Source organism: Hippopotamus amphibius, chromosome 6, assembly GCF_030028045.1.
Source record: "Hippopotamus amphibius kiboko isolate mHipAmp2 chromosome 6, mHipAmp2.hap2, whole genome shotgun sequence".
Taxonomy (NCBI): Eukaryota; Metazoa; Chordata; class Mammalia; order Artiodactyla; family Hippopotamidae; genus Hippopotamus; species Hippopotamus amphibius.
Window position 1 is genome coordinate 67,235,774 of NC_080191.1, and position 18,791 is coordinate 67,254,564.

The following is an 18,791-nucleotide window of genomic DNA, read 5'->3' on the forward strand; positions in this document are numbered from 1 at the left end:
ACATTCTTAAAACAAATGAGTACTGAATTTTGTCAAATGCCTTTTCTGCATTGATATGATCACGTGATTTTTCTCCTTGATTTCTGAATACTGAACCAGCCTTATATTCCTGGGGAAAAACCCACTTGGTCAGGGTACAAAATCATTTTTATATATTGCTGAATTCTATTTGCTCATATTTACATTTTCTTCTTTTGTAATGTTTTTGTCTGGTTTTGACATCAGGATAATACTGGCTTCACAGAATGAGTGTAGCAGCATTCTTTATCTTGAGGAAGAGATTGAGTAGAATTTGTGTTAATTCTTTAAACATCTGGTAGAATTTTCCAGTGAAGACACCTGGGCTTAGAGATTATACATACTTGGGCTTACAGGAAACAAATCCATACGTTCCCCAAACAAAGAGAAATGAAAAGCAGAGCACTGTAGCATTACTTCAGTTCTTCTAAGAGGTTTTTTGGATGGTAGGGTTTGAATTAGTCCAGGTTATCACATTGCTGGAATTAAAGATTTATCTTCTATATTTACGATTATGTTTCTTGATTTTTAAAATGACAAGAAAAAGTCATTTTATGATATTTACCTATCGATGAAATTTCTCTATTTTCATCACTGCAAATTAGAACACTCATAAAAAAACAGATAATAAAGTCAGATGATACTGCACCCAGGTCATGATCTCTCATAAAACATTTAATTTTCCTTTGAAACCATAAATATTATCTGAACTATGTAATCTTTAATAACTGAAAAAAGGAATAAAAAAAATCGTAGTTAAATTTAGATTGCTAAGACTGCATGCAATATAAATGCAAAAATAAATACTTGTAACATGTTTACTCAAACTTTTTCCATGAATTCCATAAAGATCATAAATTGGCATAAGCTACATATATAATACTGCCACCCTACATTTATATATAGTGCTTCAGTTTAAAAACTATTTTAATGTTTAATAATAACTAGTAATATTCTCAATTCCATTTCTATAACCCTGTAAGGAAGGTTAGAGACAAGTATTTTTTTCTTGTTTCCTAAATAATTTCCATAATAAATTCACGGAATTAGCATAGAAAAGAAAATAGTAAAAATATATTCAGATAGGAAAACGAAATGACTTGCTCAAAACTGCAAAACTGGTAAGAGGCAGAGCTGTGACAATAACCAAGTTCTTCAGAGTCTTAGTTCAGGGTTACTTCTTTTTTACCACACTGTTCAATTTAGATTGACCATTATATAGCCAAATGATAATGAGATAATAAGAACATGTATGAAATAAAAAAGAAATAAACTATAATCATAAAAATAAACAGTAAACTGTCATGAATAAGATATATATGTATATATTATATATATACAAACATATATATTAAAATCAAACTGATAAGTAAAGAAAGTATTTTCAAAAATGCTTACTGGATATTCAAGAAGATCAACTGGCTGGCGGAAAGGCTCAGAATCTTCACACTGAAATATCAGATTTAACAATTCTTGACACTGTTTCTTCCATGCCTGAATATCATAAGACTGTGCTCTGTTACGTAATCTTCTTCTAGGCTGATGGTCCTAAAATTAAAATGTCCAAATATATTAATAATACATATAATAAAATTTTTATTTTTAATCTTGGATAATTAGGTAATATACAGCAATTCAAATAAAGGAAAACATCATTCACTTAGTTCTGAAAACCACGCATTTTTGTGATGGAAACTGATCAGAAAGTAATACTTAATGTGTCTTTAAAAATACTAAGAATAAAAAATGCTCAATACATTTTAATTCATATAAAGTACTTCTGTTAAAACAAAAAACTTATTACCTTCCTTTTCCGGGTAGAAGTTCCTGGCACATCAGTGTCTTCTTTCTCTTCTTCCTTTGAAGCAAGAATTTATCAGATTCATAAAATATTCTAGGTTTCACTATATCCTATAGTTTTTTTTTAATACCAATTATCTCCTTTACATTTTGGAAAACCCAAAGTATATACATGATGCTGGAACACTTTATTGACTCATTAAAGAGTCTACCATCCACCCACCATTAAAAAAAATTGTAATTATAACAAGACAATTTTGAATCTTTTTTTTTTAAAAGTTAACCACAGCATTAGGCAAAAATAATTTTCTTAACAGCATTTATCTGAAAACTACTATGTGTAAATTTCTTTTTATATATGGAACAAATGTAGTAATCATAATGAAATGTTAAGTACCTCGGAGTCAGACAAAACTTTCTTCTTCATTGAATTGTAGAGTGGAATTATGTTATAACAAGTCTGATCCCTAAATAACAAGGAAATGTTAGTATACAAGATTGGAGTCATGAGATTTTTGTCCTTTAAACCTGTTACTAAAAGAAGATTTTAAGATAAAACTTGAAGTTGAAGGCTTCTTCATCAGTTGACTTCAAAACCCTATGCAAACACATCTGCCCCTGCCCCTCCACTCCATGTGAGGCCTCCACTTTGGCCTATTTCATTACACCAAGCCCAATTCCCATCTCCCAGGTTTTGCTCAGGTCACTGCTGTGCCTGGAATGCCTTCCTTCATTCTTCAGTCTACAAGGGATAGCTAGTATACCTCCTGTCTTCTAATTCCTTCTTCCTTTTATTCTTAAATGTAGGCATTCCCTAAAATTTTGTCCTTAGCCAGCTGCTATACCTTTTGCCCAGATAATCTTATATATTTGCAGTTTATCTGTGTTAATGAACTCCAAATTACTATAATTTGGTCTGACTCTTCTCCTGAGATTCCTGCCACCATCTAAAATTCTGCATGTCTAAACCTGCCATTTCCCACTCTTCCTCCCTTTTCTTTTTAACTTTTTTTTTAACCATTCTCACAGTAATGCATGGTTTTTCACTATTCCTTCCCTTGCCTTCTCCTTATAAACTCAGTCATTGGTCACGTTCTATGATTCTACCTTCAAAATCTCTTGGAATTTGCTTCTTTCTCACTTCCATAAATTAAGCCTTCATCACCTCTTATTTGGTCAGCTGTAGAAGTCAATTTATAGTCAAATTAATATTTTAAGGCAATTTGCATCATGTTATTCTCATATTAAAATAATTTCAACAGCCCCTTGCTTTCTGTCTCTTCCCAATTGGTTAACATTAGCCACGGCAGTCAAATTAATATTTTTAAGGCACAGCAAGCATCATGCTATTCTCATGAAAAAAACTTTGCAACAGCCTCTTGCTCCTCATGCTCATATTTTAGTATAGTTCCTCAGATCAGCATTTGAGGCCTCCACAATATGGTCCAAACCCGAGTTTAGCACACTGTATCCCTATTACTTCTGCTCATGTACTCTCTACTTCACCTGATTTCAATTACTCCACTCCCTTAACAAATCTTTACCTTCCTCCCTCATGCCATTCTTCATCCCTGGAATGGCTTTTCTTTCATCTAACTTTTGAATCAGTATCTATCTTGTCCATAACATCTTAACATACTTCTCCCTGTACCTGAAATCCCACCCTTATAGCCAGAAGTGACCCTATCCTTCATCTAAACATTCATGCAAACTCTCTTTACTTTTTCCTTATATTATAGTTCCTTACAGATTTATCTACCCTATAAAAACCATATTAAGAGGATAATTATACATTTCTTTCTATCTTCAAGTATCTACTACAATACTGTGTATACATCTATTGCTTGAAATAACTTGGGTAAATAACTTAATTAAAAAGTACAATTACCAAAATTTCAAGACATATCAAACATCCTGAAAAGTCAGCTAAAAATGGTTTTTAACAAATTATATACCTCTAAAAAATGCCAGGGATTTACTTTTAGATATATATAATATAAATACTTTATTATTTTATTTTAATCTGTTCTTATAAGGCATTTCAAAATAACTATTTGAAAGAAATACAATTCTATAGATTATACCAAATGCAAAAATAATCGTTTCATATAAACTATTTCACTAAAATATGAATTTACTGTCGTGATTTTATTGATTCCTATCTCTTTGGAAAAATAGATATACATAACATACATAAAAATACAAAATTACAGATTTTTAACTATCAAAACTTTATAGTTAGGATATTACAAACTTTTACAACCAAGTTATATAAACAGTTTTCCAAGGGTAAGTTTTATTACCTTGATTATTAATTCTTGATTACCAATTTTACTGAAAAGCAGCAAAAGCTTAGCAATAACAGCCCCGAAACAACTTGGAAGGCAACAGATTTCTTTTAAAAAGGTAGAGGAAGGGCATAAAGTTTATCTTACTAATTTTCGTTGGTAGTTTTCAATATTCATTTTTATATATTTTTTTATATTTGGTGGTTATTTATATGTAATTACCTACGTCCCTTAGCAAAACAAACAAACATAAACCCACCTCGCACCAAGAAAAGGGACCCTATGATTATGCTGACTGATAAGAATGAAGCTGGAGATGGTATTAAAAAAAAAAAAAAGCATCCATAATCTCTTCATGTAAAAATGGAAGCTGATTACAGGTGAATATTTAAGCTTAAATTAGAAAATACCCTATTCTCCTCTTAATGAGAAATTATCCAGTATAAATTACCTTAATATGAATTCAGAGCTGTATTTTATATAAAATATATGATTCATTCCATGAATACATAAAATCCATAAGACACAAATAAAAGTCCTGCTGTCTTAAGAAGTTGTAGTTATCCCTCTTGGTATGGGATTAATGAATGAGGAAGTAAACTTGACTTTGAAGAAGAAAACCTTGAAAGTTAAATTCGGTTTCCTGCTGACCTATTTGAATACCTGTTCATGAACTTGACAGGGGCAATACAACGTTAAGATGAAAGGTTCTCCACTCAAATGGCAGACTCTTATTTACTGTGAAAATTAAACAAGTTAACCTCTAAAAGATACAATTTCCTTAACTGTAAATTCCAGATAATGATCTCTCCCATCTGTAAGATTTTTATTTGACTTAGAAGAGCTAATTTAGGTAAAACATTACACATTCAATACAAGCTTGCTATTATTATTATCCAACACTGGATTTAGAGAAAGACCCATATTTTCTTACTTTAATTGCAGAACACAACTGTAATACAATCTTATGATTTAGTAATTATTATCAGACAATGAACTAAACGTCGCTTTAGACAGACATATGCTTCCTATTTTGAGTGGAACTATGTTTATAGCACAGCATGTGAAATGATGTATAATAAAAAATGATTGTATTCTACATTTTGACACTTTACATTTTAAAATACTGCTATTAATTATTACAATAATATAATTAAGTGTGGAAATATAACTTACTTTATAAAATGTAGAAGAAGATCAGTCACAAATTTAGCAGATTTCACAATAGGGCTTCCAGGCTCATTAAATGTTCGTGTATTATGCTCTATATATCGAACTTCCCACATTAGGGAAGAAACTCGCCTTTAAACAAAATGCAGAAGTCTTATTAATCTGTTTATACTCAAAATACATACACACATTTTAAAACCAAGACGTTCTGACTTTTTAACTGTAGTCTTAATTACAAAACTCGCACCTTAAAAAGCTGCTTTCAAAACAAGAGAACCTCATTTGAGTTAGGGGGAAAAAAGAGTAGCAACATTATGTACTGGCATAGAAAATGTCTGGATTAGACACATTAGACTATAAACAGGGCCTTGTTTTAGGGAGAGAGACTATCAATAAGGAGGGCAGCAGGAGGAGATAAACAGTAGAGTTTTAGTTTTTGCTTTACATATTCCTTTCATGTATGGTGCCATTTTTTGGTTAATGAGCATATCTGACTTTTACATAAAAAAAAACAAGCAATTTCAATTTAATTCTATTACTGTTTGAAAATGAAAAGCTAACTAATAGCCTACTTATGAGATACAAAAATATAAAAACGTGATGAACATGTTAGTTTACTAAGAAACCTAACTAAATGAAGAAAAAATTTTTTCACACTAAATTGACAATACAGTTGATCCTTGAACAATGGGGGAGGTAGGGGCACTGACCCTCCTTGCAGTGTAAAATTTGAGTACAACTTTAGAGTTGGCTCTCTGTATCCGAGGTTCTGCATCCATGGATTCAATCAACCACGGATCACGTAGTACTACAAGTATGTATGTACTGAAAAAAAGCCGCATATAAGTGGACCCGTGCAGTTGTTCAAGAGTCAACTGTACTAAATTTTCGGTGTTTTATTATTTTATTTCAGTAACTATAGAAAAATCCAAAGACAACTTCTAGAACATCATCCAACTTAAGATGATAAGGAAGAAAATACTCAGAAACCATTACTGATGTGTGAACAGAAAACAATTATATGGAATTTTAAAGAAATTGTATATAATTGTGGATACAGAAGCATACAGAAAAGCCTCTGTGCATTTCCAATAACATTTACAAGGCTCATTCTAATAAAAGAAGCACAGGCCATTTTCAGGGTACCCTACTGAAACTTTGTGTAAAATAAGGCATGAAGATTTAATATTAGCAGGGCAAACTGATAGCGGTTTAAGACTGAACTAGAGGTATCAAAGAGAAAAACTATAAACTGTAAGAAGTCTGAAGCCAATGAGTAGAGAAGCATGAAAGTGTGAAACAGTGAAACAGCACATGAAGGCATCATTATTATGAAATAAGAACATATCTCAGGTCTGTAACTACAATATCTGGTTAAAAATCAGTCTGTTTCTAATTTGTGTAAGCATTCTGTTCCAAAAGATTTTTTCCTAAATTGGCTACTAAGCTAGGTTAATGCCAAAAAGCCTAATTAAGCTGTAATGTATACTGAAATACAGTACACTTTAGCAATTCTCATGTGAGCAGTATTTCTAAGAGAAAGTTTATTTTTAACAATGGTGGGAGATGGCAGAAGTTTATCTTTCTAGATGTAGTCCAACTACTAGTGGGTAGAAAACAACTCTTTCTCTCCCTTTCATCCTCCCATGTCTTGTTACACTACGTGTAACTCCTAAAGTTTAACCACTTAGGGGCCTGGAAAGAAATAAGGATACAGTTAAATTTCTTCTCCATTTCCTCCCTTAAACTTTTAACACGTAATGTTAAAAATAATTTACTTAAAGAAATATGCTTCAAGAGGAAGATGGCTGGGAGGCACATATCACAGGTGATTTCCTCCTCATCTCAATGCTTTTTACAAATATTAACGAAGCAGCAGCAGAAACAGCTAACAAGATCAGAATGTGAAGTCCAATATCTTAGTTTTCTTTATTCCAAGAGGTTCTCAGTGAAGCAACTCTACCCAGCAGGAGACATTTGGCAATGTCTGGAGACATTTCTGGCTTTTACAACTAGGGGCTGCTATTGGCACTTAACAGTAGACCTAGGCATAGGACAGCCCCTCATAATGAAGAATTTTCCAGCCCTAAATGTCAGTAACGCTTTTTGAGAAACCCTACCTTAGTCAGTAAGGAATAACAATGGTGTTTTCAGTGCCAGGTACACATAGTACCAAATTAGAATTATAATTGAAGTACTAAAAAGAACTAAAGACACATGTTACACAGAAAAATGTGAATACAAAATATGATTAAAAAATTCCCTAAGTTAAAGTAAATAGTAGTGTAAAGAATTGCAGGAATATAAAACTGGTCACAAAAATACAGTTTTAATGCAATATTAAAGTTAAAATGTTGCTGGGCTTGCTAAGCAAGTCACAAGAAATGTGAAAGCTAAAAGTATGATTTCATTATGTGAAAACAATGGACTTAATCTCAGCAATAAACCTACAAAGCCTGCCCAAGATTAGAACGCAATGCTTATCAAAATTGTTAACCAGCAGAGGCAAATTAACCGAAACTACTTCTTTTTTAAACTCTACTTACATTTCAAACTAAACTACAACTATAAAAAGTACCCCAAATTTTCCTAATTTCATTTTTCAGAAGTACTTTTAAGGTAAATAAGAGAACACACAATTTTTAGTATTATTCTATGAAAAATCCATGAACAAATATTTCAGTGTGATATCTAGGAGAAAATAAAACATGTTGGACTGCTTCATAAAATACGATACAAAGACAGTGACCATCAATTCATATTCGTTTCTAAGCGTGGTCTACAGCCCAGCAGCACCAGCATCACTGGGAACTTGTTAGAAATGCAGACTCTCAGGTCCTACTCTTAACATACTACCAGATTCTGCATTTTAACTAGATCCCCAAGGTGATCTGCATGCTCGTTAAAGTTTGAGAAACACTGCTACAGAGAATCAGTAAAAGGGTGAAAGAATCACTTAGCTTTCTTTTGGTAGTAGCTACAGCAAATGGTTCTAACCTGTAAAACCTGTTTTCCAGTCTTTGTTTAATTGTACTTAAATCCGTTGGATATGCCACTACAGTGCAATACATGGGATAGGCTTGCAGATCCACAGGGGCCACAAATGCTGAAGCAATATCTAAGATAAAGAAACAAGTAAGTTTATAAATTTATTTTTGTATTGCTTAAAATACTTCACAATTCTGCTTGAATTAAGCCTTTAAGCCTTAAGTTCTACTCCACATAACCATTAGTCTACCACCATCTTTTGACAGAAAATACGTACAGTTTAGCTAACACAGTCTCACTTTTTATTACGTCTACATTTATACTGCAAAATTCTAGGAATATGTGTTACTTATAGATTCCTTAGAAGAAAAGAGGTAACAGACAATACATAAATCTGACCTATTAAAGAACATCCACATATATTTCTATAATTAAAACCAGGCCATTTCTGAATCTATATGTTATGTGTTCGACAGTTATGTGTTTTGACATAATTACTAAATTTACTTAACTACTAAAATTACTTATATAAATTATTGTCTCAGATACTATCTTAAGTGTTGCCATCTTTTAAAAGACTTCAGATGAAAATATCATCCAATATGTATCTCCAATATCTTCAGCTCTTATTCATGTTAATTTCTCCCTTAGACTCTTTTAAAGCTGATTCTTACTGAAAGTATAGGTTAATACAAACCACCCCACTAGTTTAGTTATTTGGGGTACCAAGACTTCAGATAATCACGCTTTGTGGTCATTGTTCTTTTTTTTCTTTGTTTAAATAAAGCAAAGCAGTTCATATACTCTCTCCCCACCCTTCACAAATATTCTATTGTTTATATGTATATCAAGTTAAGAGGAAAACTGGTACATAGCTACCCATATAATTCAGCTTTCAGCCCTCCTCTTTCAATTCACATCATGTCAGCTTGAGTATGTCAAAGGTTTTAAAATTAGGTTTTGGAGGATCTAAATTTTTCAGCAGTATCGCTGGGCTTTTCTGGGGTCCCTCACTCTGAAATTCAGCTACAGTAGCCTCATTCAGAACTGTTTTAGATATCTGAGTCCTGTGTAAAATCACATTAAAAAATATCACTTAAAAATGTTTGAAAACACTGACTTATGATATTGTGGAAACAAATTTTTCTTGTATAATAATATTTTTCCTTTCCTTTGCTTTCTGGCAACTTTCTCTATCTATACTCATGTGTTACTATTATTTACCTAGTGTCATCAACTGGTTTATTCCTGTAACAATTCTTTCACATTCTTCATCCCTGGGATTGGAACCCCATTCGCCATCAAGAGGCTTATAGATCAATGATCTGCATTCAACATCAGTTAAAGGAACACTGGTACCTAGTTCTTCAGGAAATACAGCTGAAATGCAAAGAAAGAAATCAGATTTAGTGGAAAATATGTGGTAATTTACTAATATTTAGGTTATCTTTAGAAATTAGTTGATACTGTTATAAAATTAAAGCATAATTTTGTAAAGATTTGGTAAGTATATTCTTTATTTTCATTAAAGGAAAGTATGTTTCAGGGGTCCCTAAAATTTATTCTTTAAAACATTAATTTCATAATTCTCTGGATGAGCATATAATTACATCTCCAAAATTATACCTTACAACTTGCTCTATTATCAGTTACAGGTGAAGGAGAAAGTATTCTTATAAAATGATGCAAATTTAAAAGTTTTCTGAGTCATTTCATAATATATAATCTCCATATTTACTTTGATAAAACACACCAGGTGAAACTGAACAAAAGTGGTATTCTTCCAGAAATCCTTCAATCAAAGCCTCAGTTTTTTAAAATGTAGGAACAGAGAGAATTATGAATACTGACAGATGATTCTTATGCCTTTTTGCTCTTAAATGATGAAGGTACGCTTTTTGCACGCCTGAATCTTTAACTTAAGAGAATCATTAGGGGGTGGTGGTGACATAAAAACTACAAATCTGCCAAGCAATTTTCTTCTTTGAACTAGACTTCATGAGAGAAATGTTTGGAAATATGCTACTATTTGTTTACAAAATTTCTCCTCGTCCCAAAATGTAATTAAACTCTATGAGTGCATATGCATGTCTATCCAAATAGAACAAAAATAACAAAAACCACCCCCTTAGCCCAGCAATATATTTAGGTAGGAAACAAGTAGTATATTACTGTCACTAATTCATTTCAAGAAATACCCCAGGCATTACAGCATCGATTAGTTTCATTTCTCTCATATTTACAATAGTCTGATGTGAATTCAAATTCAAACCTTCACAAAGGAGAGAAATAAAACCAGAACATAAGCCACGTAACAGATTTACAAGTTAAGATATTTTAAACAGCTCTAATTTAGCAGTGAGATGAAAAAGACATTATTGGTATTGGTATCGCAAAGTGATAATTTCTAGAAAAAATCAGTCTTGAACAAAATCAGCATGACCATTTTCTCATTTCTAAGATTTATCAGATTGGGCTTACTTTTTCCATGTTATTCTTCCTCAGATTTTTTAGAATACAGTAACTAGTGATGAATTCCATTTATAAATGATTATTTCTACTATGTTACAATTCAGGTATTTTTTCCTTTTTGCTTTTTAAATTCTTTATTCTTATCTGATGGTTAAAGTAAAATACTATTAAAAAAACCAAATACAGAATAATGTAAAAGATAATTTGTGGAAGTCCTCATATCCCCACCCTTTGTAAATGATCATTAATAATATGGAATATATCCTTTGAAACCTTTTTAGGCATATACAACTGTGTGTGTTGTATATTTTTTAAATTGAAACAAAAACGGGCAACAAAATGCAAAGAAAACGCAATCACCAGGCTTCAGCCACACTGGTCTTATCTCAGTTCTAGGAAGATGTCCTACTCACTGCCTAAGGCTAACTCCCAAATCCACAGGCAATGTGTCAGGCCATATGCAAGATGACAGTTATTATTAATTATAATTACCTACTCACTGAGTCCCTACATGTGTCAGGCTCTATAATAAACACTTTACACATATGCTATCATTTAATCCTCACAGCAGCCCTTATAAGGAAAGTATTAGTTTACATAGTTTCAAAGGCAGAAACCTAAGAATCTGGAGTTTTCAGACTTAAAGGAACTTGCCAAGATGATATAGATAGAAGACAGTGGAGCTAGGATACGAACCTATGGCTCACTCAAAAGCCAAACTCTCAGTATATTACGTTGTACTCTATGTATTCTGCTGCAGCTACAAAAATATCTTTGATTACATGTGCTCATCTTCTGGAGTGAATAATAATTAGCAAATCAGTGTCATATTTTGCTGTAATTAATTTCAACCTTCCCTGTTAAACTACAAATTCCAAGTGAGCAAGGATTATGTCTAAGTTTTTTGCTGTTATGCCTCCCTTACCTCCAAGATCAACAACAGGTGTATAATACATATTTGTGAAATGAATATTTTCTACTTGGTCTTCATTAAGAACTCTTTGTAGTTGCAAGTTAGCAAATCAGATTTTTGTTTAAGAAATTAACGCCATAATACAGACACAAAAAGCTTAACCACACACTTACCATTGTTAGGTATAAGCTCCATATCCCACGGACTCATCTTTTCTGTGTCTCCATTGTCCCAGCTTAAAGAAAGGAAAATCTTTATATTAAATAAAAATCAAAGCACTGCACTGCAATTTTAATAAAATTACATTGTAAAAATAATTACTTCAGTGTTTAAAAGTAGTATCTTTATTATTTTATTAACAGATGGGGAAAACATTCAAAGCAAGTCAGGCTGAACCAAAAATACAATACTTCCTTACCAAACATTGTAACACTGAAACAAACTATCAGGGTACTCAGGCTGAAGAGGTTCCTGGCTTTCAATTGTTCCAAACCACCAGGCATCATCTATGACTGATCTGAAACGGTCACCTGGACAAGAATAAAAGCCATCTCATTACTCTGAAATGAAACTCTGCTGATGTTACTCCTCTTTTCCAAAGTATACCTTTAAGATATATAAACTGCCTGTATGATTGTAAAAGACCTATGAAAAATGACCTACACATTCCAAAATAAATAAAATCAGCAATATTGAGGGAAAAAGCAATTTAATAAGCACACTGGAAGTGTGACACATCACTTTTCAGTACTATTTTTTACATTTTATTACAGTAAGGAGAAATTCACTCTTACTCTAAACATTTTTACCAATCTAGCACTTTAAATTCATCATTAAGACTATGCACAAATTTTTCATTCGAATAGAAACACAATTTCTTCCCAACAAATATTTATAGTCTATCTTTAATTTCTTACTTTCTGTAGGGAAGTTTCTCTAATCAACAATTAAGAATCCAGCCTAAAAACAAACCAAACCAAAAAAATCCAACCTGCCTTCCTTTGACTCAATCACCCTTAAGTTACTAAACACCTTCCCTTTCCTACAGAAACAAATAAAAAAGAAACAAAAACAACTAATCTTTGTAAAACAGACAGCACCCCTTACATCCCTTTCCTTACCCAATTGTATTCAGCTACTGTCATATTACTGAAAACTGCTTTCCTCAAAGACCCTAATAAGCTATCTTCTCAGCTTCCCTGTGTCATAGGAAATCTGTAAACTATTCCGTTCCTTTTTGTCACACTTTCCCCTTTCTCACAGTACTTAAGTGATTTTTCTACTGTTAAGTGTAGGTTACGATCTGAAAGATTTGAGTTCAAATAACTTATCCATGTGACTTTAAACAAACGAATCTCATCTGAATCAGTTTCATTTTCAAACCCATAAAAAAAAAGCATTTATCTTCTCATTTTTTACCAAAAAGGATTTAACAGTTTATAAAGATACATAGTCATCCCTCAACATTTGTGGGGGATTGACTGGTTACAGGACACCTGCAGATACCAAAATCTGTGAATGCTCAATTTCCACATGTAGAATGATATATATTTGCACATAACCTATGCACATCATCTTGTATACTTTAAAACATCTCTAGATTATTTATGATACCTGATACAATGTAAGTGCTATGGAAATAGCTATAAATGCTATGTAAATAGACGGCCACCATAATGCAAATTCAAGTTCTGCTTTTTGGAACTTTCTGGAATTTTTTCCTTCAGAATATTTCTGACCCAAGGTTGGTTGAATCTGTGGATGCAGAACCTATGGATATGGAGGGCCAACTATATAGCATAAAATGAATTTTAAAAAATAAAAGAAATTTAATGACAAAAAAGAAAGCTGGAGCCAGGCTAAGTTAACAAAACACAACTGCATGTTGTTGAGTTATATGTATGTGTATATATATACTTTGAATGGGTATGCACTGGGATCAAATTTAGATTCAAATTCAAGCATTCTAACAGCCAATGTTCACAGAGAAACATGATCTATTACTAGACTGAGAGTCTCTAATTGCTCCTCAGGTGCATATTAGTGACACTACCCTTAGTGAGAAGCTACTATGGAATCCAATAAACAGCATTACTGACACCTCCAACACCTTACAGTAAATGTAATAATGAGTTTCATACAGCTATTTCTTACAATCCTAATGTACACAGACTTATGACATTACGCTAAAGAGGAAGAGGATAATGTCTGCCTAACCACAATGACTGATACTGTAGTATAATGACAATAAAGTTAAGCAAGGAAAAGTCTACCAGAGTAAGCTTTAAATATATGTGAGGACAGGCTGAAGTAATTATTACTGATGTAATTTTAAATGGCAATTTTTAAATATCTTCAGAAATAGAAGACTAACTAGTACTAACTTCAGAAGAAACAGTAATCTATAAATTTAGGGGAGAAAAATGATAAGATCCAAATGAGAACATTCTGATATATATCCATTTGAAATATCTCTTTCATTTGTCCAATGCTTGCTGCATTTCTCGGTGCAGGTTGTCAGTGCATTTCTGGAATATTCCTGGACTCTGACTGCTCATATTTGTTCTGCCAATTTATTGGCAGATGCATGTTCTTCAAAATAAGAGATGAAATTGCTATTATCAACTAACACATGTAAATAATTTAAAAAATCATATGTACCAAAGACATATCTAAAACCAAGAAGAACTTTTAACTCTTTATCCTTGAATTTACTTGTGGTTTTCTAAATGGTGAGTATATAGCTATTTCTTCACTCATCAATTTTAGACATTAAGTTTTGGCCTCTCTCCACATAACTGTATATAAAGGGTAAGTGCATTTTATTTAACCCATATTCTATTTTCCTTTGTCATGACTCTACTGTATAAAAATTATTTGCTAATGAGCAAAATAGTACACAATTTCCTTCCTGTATAATTTTGCTTGTATAAGAATTGCTTCATTTTCTTATGGCTGGTTTTCTCTGAATTTATGATTATGTCTTTCCATGTTCTCTAACAGCTCAAGCTATAAAACACTCTTCAATATATAATTTCCCACAAAATCAAACAAGTTAGATAATTTATCAGTTTCACTTTTTTTTTCATGAAGATTTCACTCTTAGAGGACAATGTCTTCTGGACTATTTGTTTTACACACTTGCTAGACAGGTGCTATCCTGAGACTTGTGTTGACTGTTATTTGGAAATTCCTTTTGGTGCTTTCCTGATCTGAATTTCCTGTTTCCTGCACAGGTTCCATGTCTTTTTCTTTACTCCCTTATTTGATGGAACACATCTTTCAAAGCTTCCAGGGACATGGTACACGGGATGTAAATTTTCTTCTATAACTTCCATGTCCCTCATTTTAATGACTTGCATTTCCCTAATTTTTCTTTTTACAGTACACAAGTAAATTTCTATGTTTACCAAGACCAAACAAGAGACAACAAATCACCACAGTAAGGCCTTCCAATGGCATTGAAGGAGGGATGAGATGCCGTATTAAATGATTTGCTTTTTCAAACCAAATAAGCCATACAGACACCACAGTCTACTCCAAGATGACAGTGGCCCTGTTTGAAATTCTGAAATACTCTAGTAAATAGCACATCCATCTATACATAAATTAATGTACCTTAAATGACTGGAGACTTTTAAGGATTTTAGAAGTTTTTTTAAGTCTTGATTACAGTATTAGTTTTAATTTTAACAGAGTTAAGCAATAAAAGAAAAACGTCAATCTAGTTTTAGTCCTAGTCCAAATTATTAAACATTTTTAACTGGAAGATTTCTTTAGCCTCACGTTTGAATTGTCATGAATTCTTTTGGATAAAAATTTAATTCAACACATATAACAGCAAAAGGAATAGCTACAAACAATCTTATACATAGTTATGAAATATACAAGAGAAAAATGTTTGAAATTTCAGCATCACCTAGATTAAAAGTATTTTCATTCTTAATAAACAAAAAACAAACAAACAAAAAAACCCCCAAAATTCCTGACACAATATCTTACTTTTCTATTAACATTTGGCAAATTGCACGATTTCTCTGATTACCTAAATTATGAAAAATAGTACATCACTTATTAGGTAAAACAAAAACTACAGCTTCTAAATAAATTACCCACCTATATTCCACCGCCTATATTTTGCATCATCAAATTGTTGTCTCAAGACTAGGAAGTCTATAACATCAGGCATATCATGGTACCTAATTACAAACAGAAACAAACTGATTAGGTCACATACTTACAAATATCTAAAAGTTGTTCAAATTTATCTGAATCTTGAAAAATAATCTACAACACTAAGAAACTATTGCCTCTTTCAACAGTCCTTACTTCATGGTAAATGATCCACCGGTCAGTTTACCAGTATCAGGATCTAGAAAAGCAAGTTTAAGGCAGCAAAGGGTAGGCAATCCCACTTCATACTTTATGCCAACTATTTTCATCAGTTCTTGTTCCTGAGGAAGATATAGAAAGTAAGAAACCATCTTCACAAAATAAATCACAAAATAAACTGCTAAAAATAAAAAAATTACCATTTTAATATTTAATTTACTCTGAGTGTATGTGTAAAAATCCTGAGCTGTGTAATTAGGACTGGTGCATTTTATAGTATGCAAGTTATATTTCAACTTAAAAAAGAGGAAATAAAAGGAAAAAAAAAAAGAAAAAAGAAAAACTTTATTAAAGTAAGAATTTTCTAACACAGTTCCAAAGACCGGTAAATAATTTTAAAGTATTGCTGATAAACCTAGAGATACTTTCAAATTTACTAAGATGAAGTTTGCCTTGGATGTTAATGTTGTCCAATTCTCACCATAATTACATTTTATTCTCAACTTATAAACTACTGGAATATATAAATTCAATCTTATGTTTCTTTAAAAATTAAACATCATTTACTCCCCTGGATTGTTTCAATTAAAAAAGGTATCTTCATGATACAGTTTCTTATAGTGAAAACAGTAACATTCAATACAATTTTCTCTATAATCTCATTTTTTTGAGCTATTAAATTATAAACATCATACCCGTAGTTCCATTTTATGCCACGGCTGTTTTTTGGGATTAATACTATAAATTTTATTTTTCCGGGCCATTTCAACATATGCTTCATGTCCTTGTCGGAAATAATAAACCTAAAAAGTAAATAAAGTCACAATTTTAAAACTTGAATGTATTTCCTTTAACCCAAGATGCACGGTATCAGCTAAAAGTGCAGAGAGAATTTAATGTCCTTTAAACTAAAAGAAATCCTAATAATTTGATTTTTTTTTCCTTCTTTTCCTCAAGCTGTCCTACTGTCACTTAATCATAACCAAAGCGTTCTAAGTAACATTAAGAGGTTAGGATAAGCAATTATTTTTTTGGCATTTTGGTTTCACCATTTTATTTTTGCATTCAAAATAAGTAATTTATGTTGCATAATAAAGTAAGTTGTAACTAGCAGTCACGTTTATTGTTCACCTACTTTTGTAGCGAGCAGTTTGTACAAATGCAGAAAACTTTAAAATGAAAAATATATTTTCACATGTATTTTATCCTTATAAAGAGAGCAAGGCATATATATATTTATCCTCATTTATGGAGGTCAAATTTATGTGACTCCTGACTACCACCCTGTAGAACTGGTACGTGAATACAGCAATCTGACACCAAGTGTTCTTCTCACAACTAAAATATAGTTGAGCTTGTTAAAAAATGCTACGGAAGTTTCAAAAAATGCTATTAAGTTTTTAGCAATATTTTGGGATACCCATTAGCCTACACACATTCATTCTATTCATTATATCATTATTGCTCCAGCTGCCTGGAACTTTAGAGTTACTTACTCCTGCATTAGAAAGTTTTTGTTTTCCTTTTCTGTTTTTAACTGTCAACAGCCACCTGCCACTTTCTACTGCTAATTAGGGTGCTTTGCTAAAGAAGCCTCTATTTTAATTCCTAACTTATTACTGTGAGTCTACTGAACACCAAATAACCCTGCCTCTTAACATTTATGCATAAAACAAGGAGACATGAACTCCTGAGTGGAAAAGTTTGGTCTAATATCTTATATTTTCATTTCAAATTCATAAGAACATAGTCCAAAATGATGGCCAACCATATTTTCTTAAAAATGAAATATTTTGAAGATAACAGATTTTTTAAAGATCTAAGAAACATATTATCAACATCATAATTATTTAAATAAAATATTTTTATGAAATAAAATTAAATAAAAATACAATACTGAACTTTGTTTTTCCTTTACCATATAAATATGTTTTAATTTAGGAAAGAGAAAACTGACCATAAAATCTTATTAAAAAATACACACTAGTTCTTAAAATGCCAATAAAACCTCTATTCTCTTACAATTTAATTTGCTATTGCAATTTTTACAGTAGCCTCAAAAAAAGATTATCATTAAAGCTTTCCTCCCAATTTTCCTTTTTCCATACATAGCCACAAATATGTAAAATGAGGTACTTTATAAAATTGCTGCAATTTTCTAGAGTTCTGGTTCAAGAGCTATAAAAAGTATTTAAAGTTACTTGAATGAAACGAAAGATATTTTTTGAAAGTTAAAAAATACCTCATCACCCATCTGTGGCACAAATGGACATCTTCGGGGAAGAGTATCTGTAATCCACGTTGAAGGTAACCATTCTTCTAATGTCAAACCATTTTCTGTGAGTTCTCCCACAGCCAATCTCTAAGAGTATAAAACAATATAAAGTAGTATGATCATCAAAGCATTCATCTATCAATCTGTCCTTTAAAACAACTACAAAGGTAGTTTAAAAAATAAAAGGGGAAAGGGATCATTGTACAAAAATGTATACTTTAAGTGTTAAAAACTTTATTCTGGGAAGATGGCAGCAGTGGCTGTATAGGTACGTTTAATCTCTCCAAATCACTCCATAAAAAAAGAACTAGATAAACCAAAGCTCTACAGACAATATTCAAAACAAAACTAGGTGACAAGATATTCCCATAAACACCCAAGTATAAGCTCTGTGTACTCGCCCTTCCTCTCAAAATTCTATCAGTTTCATAAACATTCCATGTAACAAACCAAAGCATATTCGAGATTTTATTTTAAAAAATTCTAGTCACAGCATGTTAGTAAGAACTAGGTAAGATATTCTCATGTGGGCTGA

General features: G+C 31.8%; 1 protein-coding gene across 5 annotated transcripts in view; it reads right to left on the bottom strand.

Annotated features, from left to right (window-relative positions):
• The window catches only part of PHIP (pleckstrin homology domain interacting protein), a 129,863-nt gene that overhangs the window by 14,083 nt on the left and 96,989 nt on the right, over nt 1-18,791 (bottom strand). For 4 of the 5 annotated variants that reach the window (XM_057738027.1, XM_057738028.1, XM_057738029.1 and 1 more), the window contains 12 exons: nt 18,224-18,343; nt 16,677-16,784; nt 15,979-16,103; nt 15,766-15,848; nt 12,068-12,179; nt 11,823-11,884; nt 9,489-9,644; nt 8,274-8,394; nt 5,283-5,408; nt 2,216-2,285; nt 1,823-1,876; nt 1,417-1,566 (listed from right to left, as the gene is read on the bottom strand). In XM_057738027.1, coding sequence (XP_057594010.1) covers nt 1,417-1,566; nt 1,823-1,876; nt 2,216-2,285; nt 5,283-5,408; nt 8,274-8,394; nt 9,489-9,644; nt 11,823-11,884; nt 12,068-12,179; nt 15,766-15,848; nt 15,979-16,103; nt 16,677-16,784; nt 18,224-18,343 — 1,287 coding nt within the window. Of the gene's footprint in view, nt 1-183; nt 269-1,416; nt 1,567-1,822; nt 1,877-2,215; nt 2,286-5,282; nt 5,409-8,273; nt 8,395-9,488; nt 9,645-11,822; nt 11,885-12,067; nt 12,180-15,765; nt 15,849-15,978; nt 16,104-16,676; nt 16,785-18,223; nt 18,344-18,791 lie in introns of all 5 variants that reach the window. The other variant, XR_009054225.1, reaches the window with a different exon arrangement.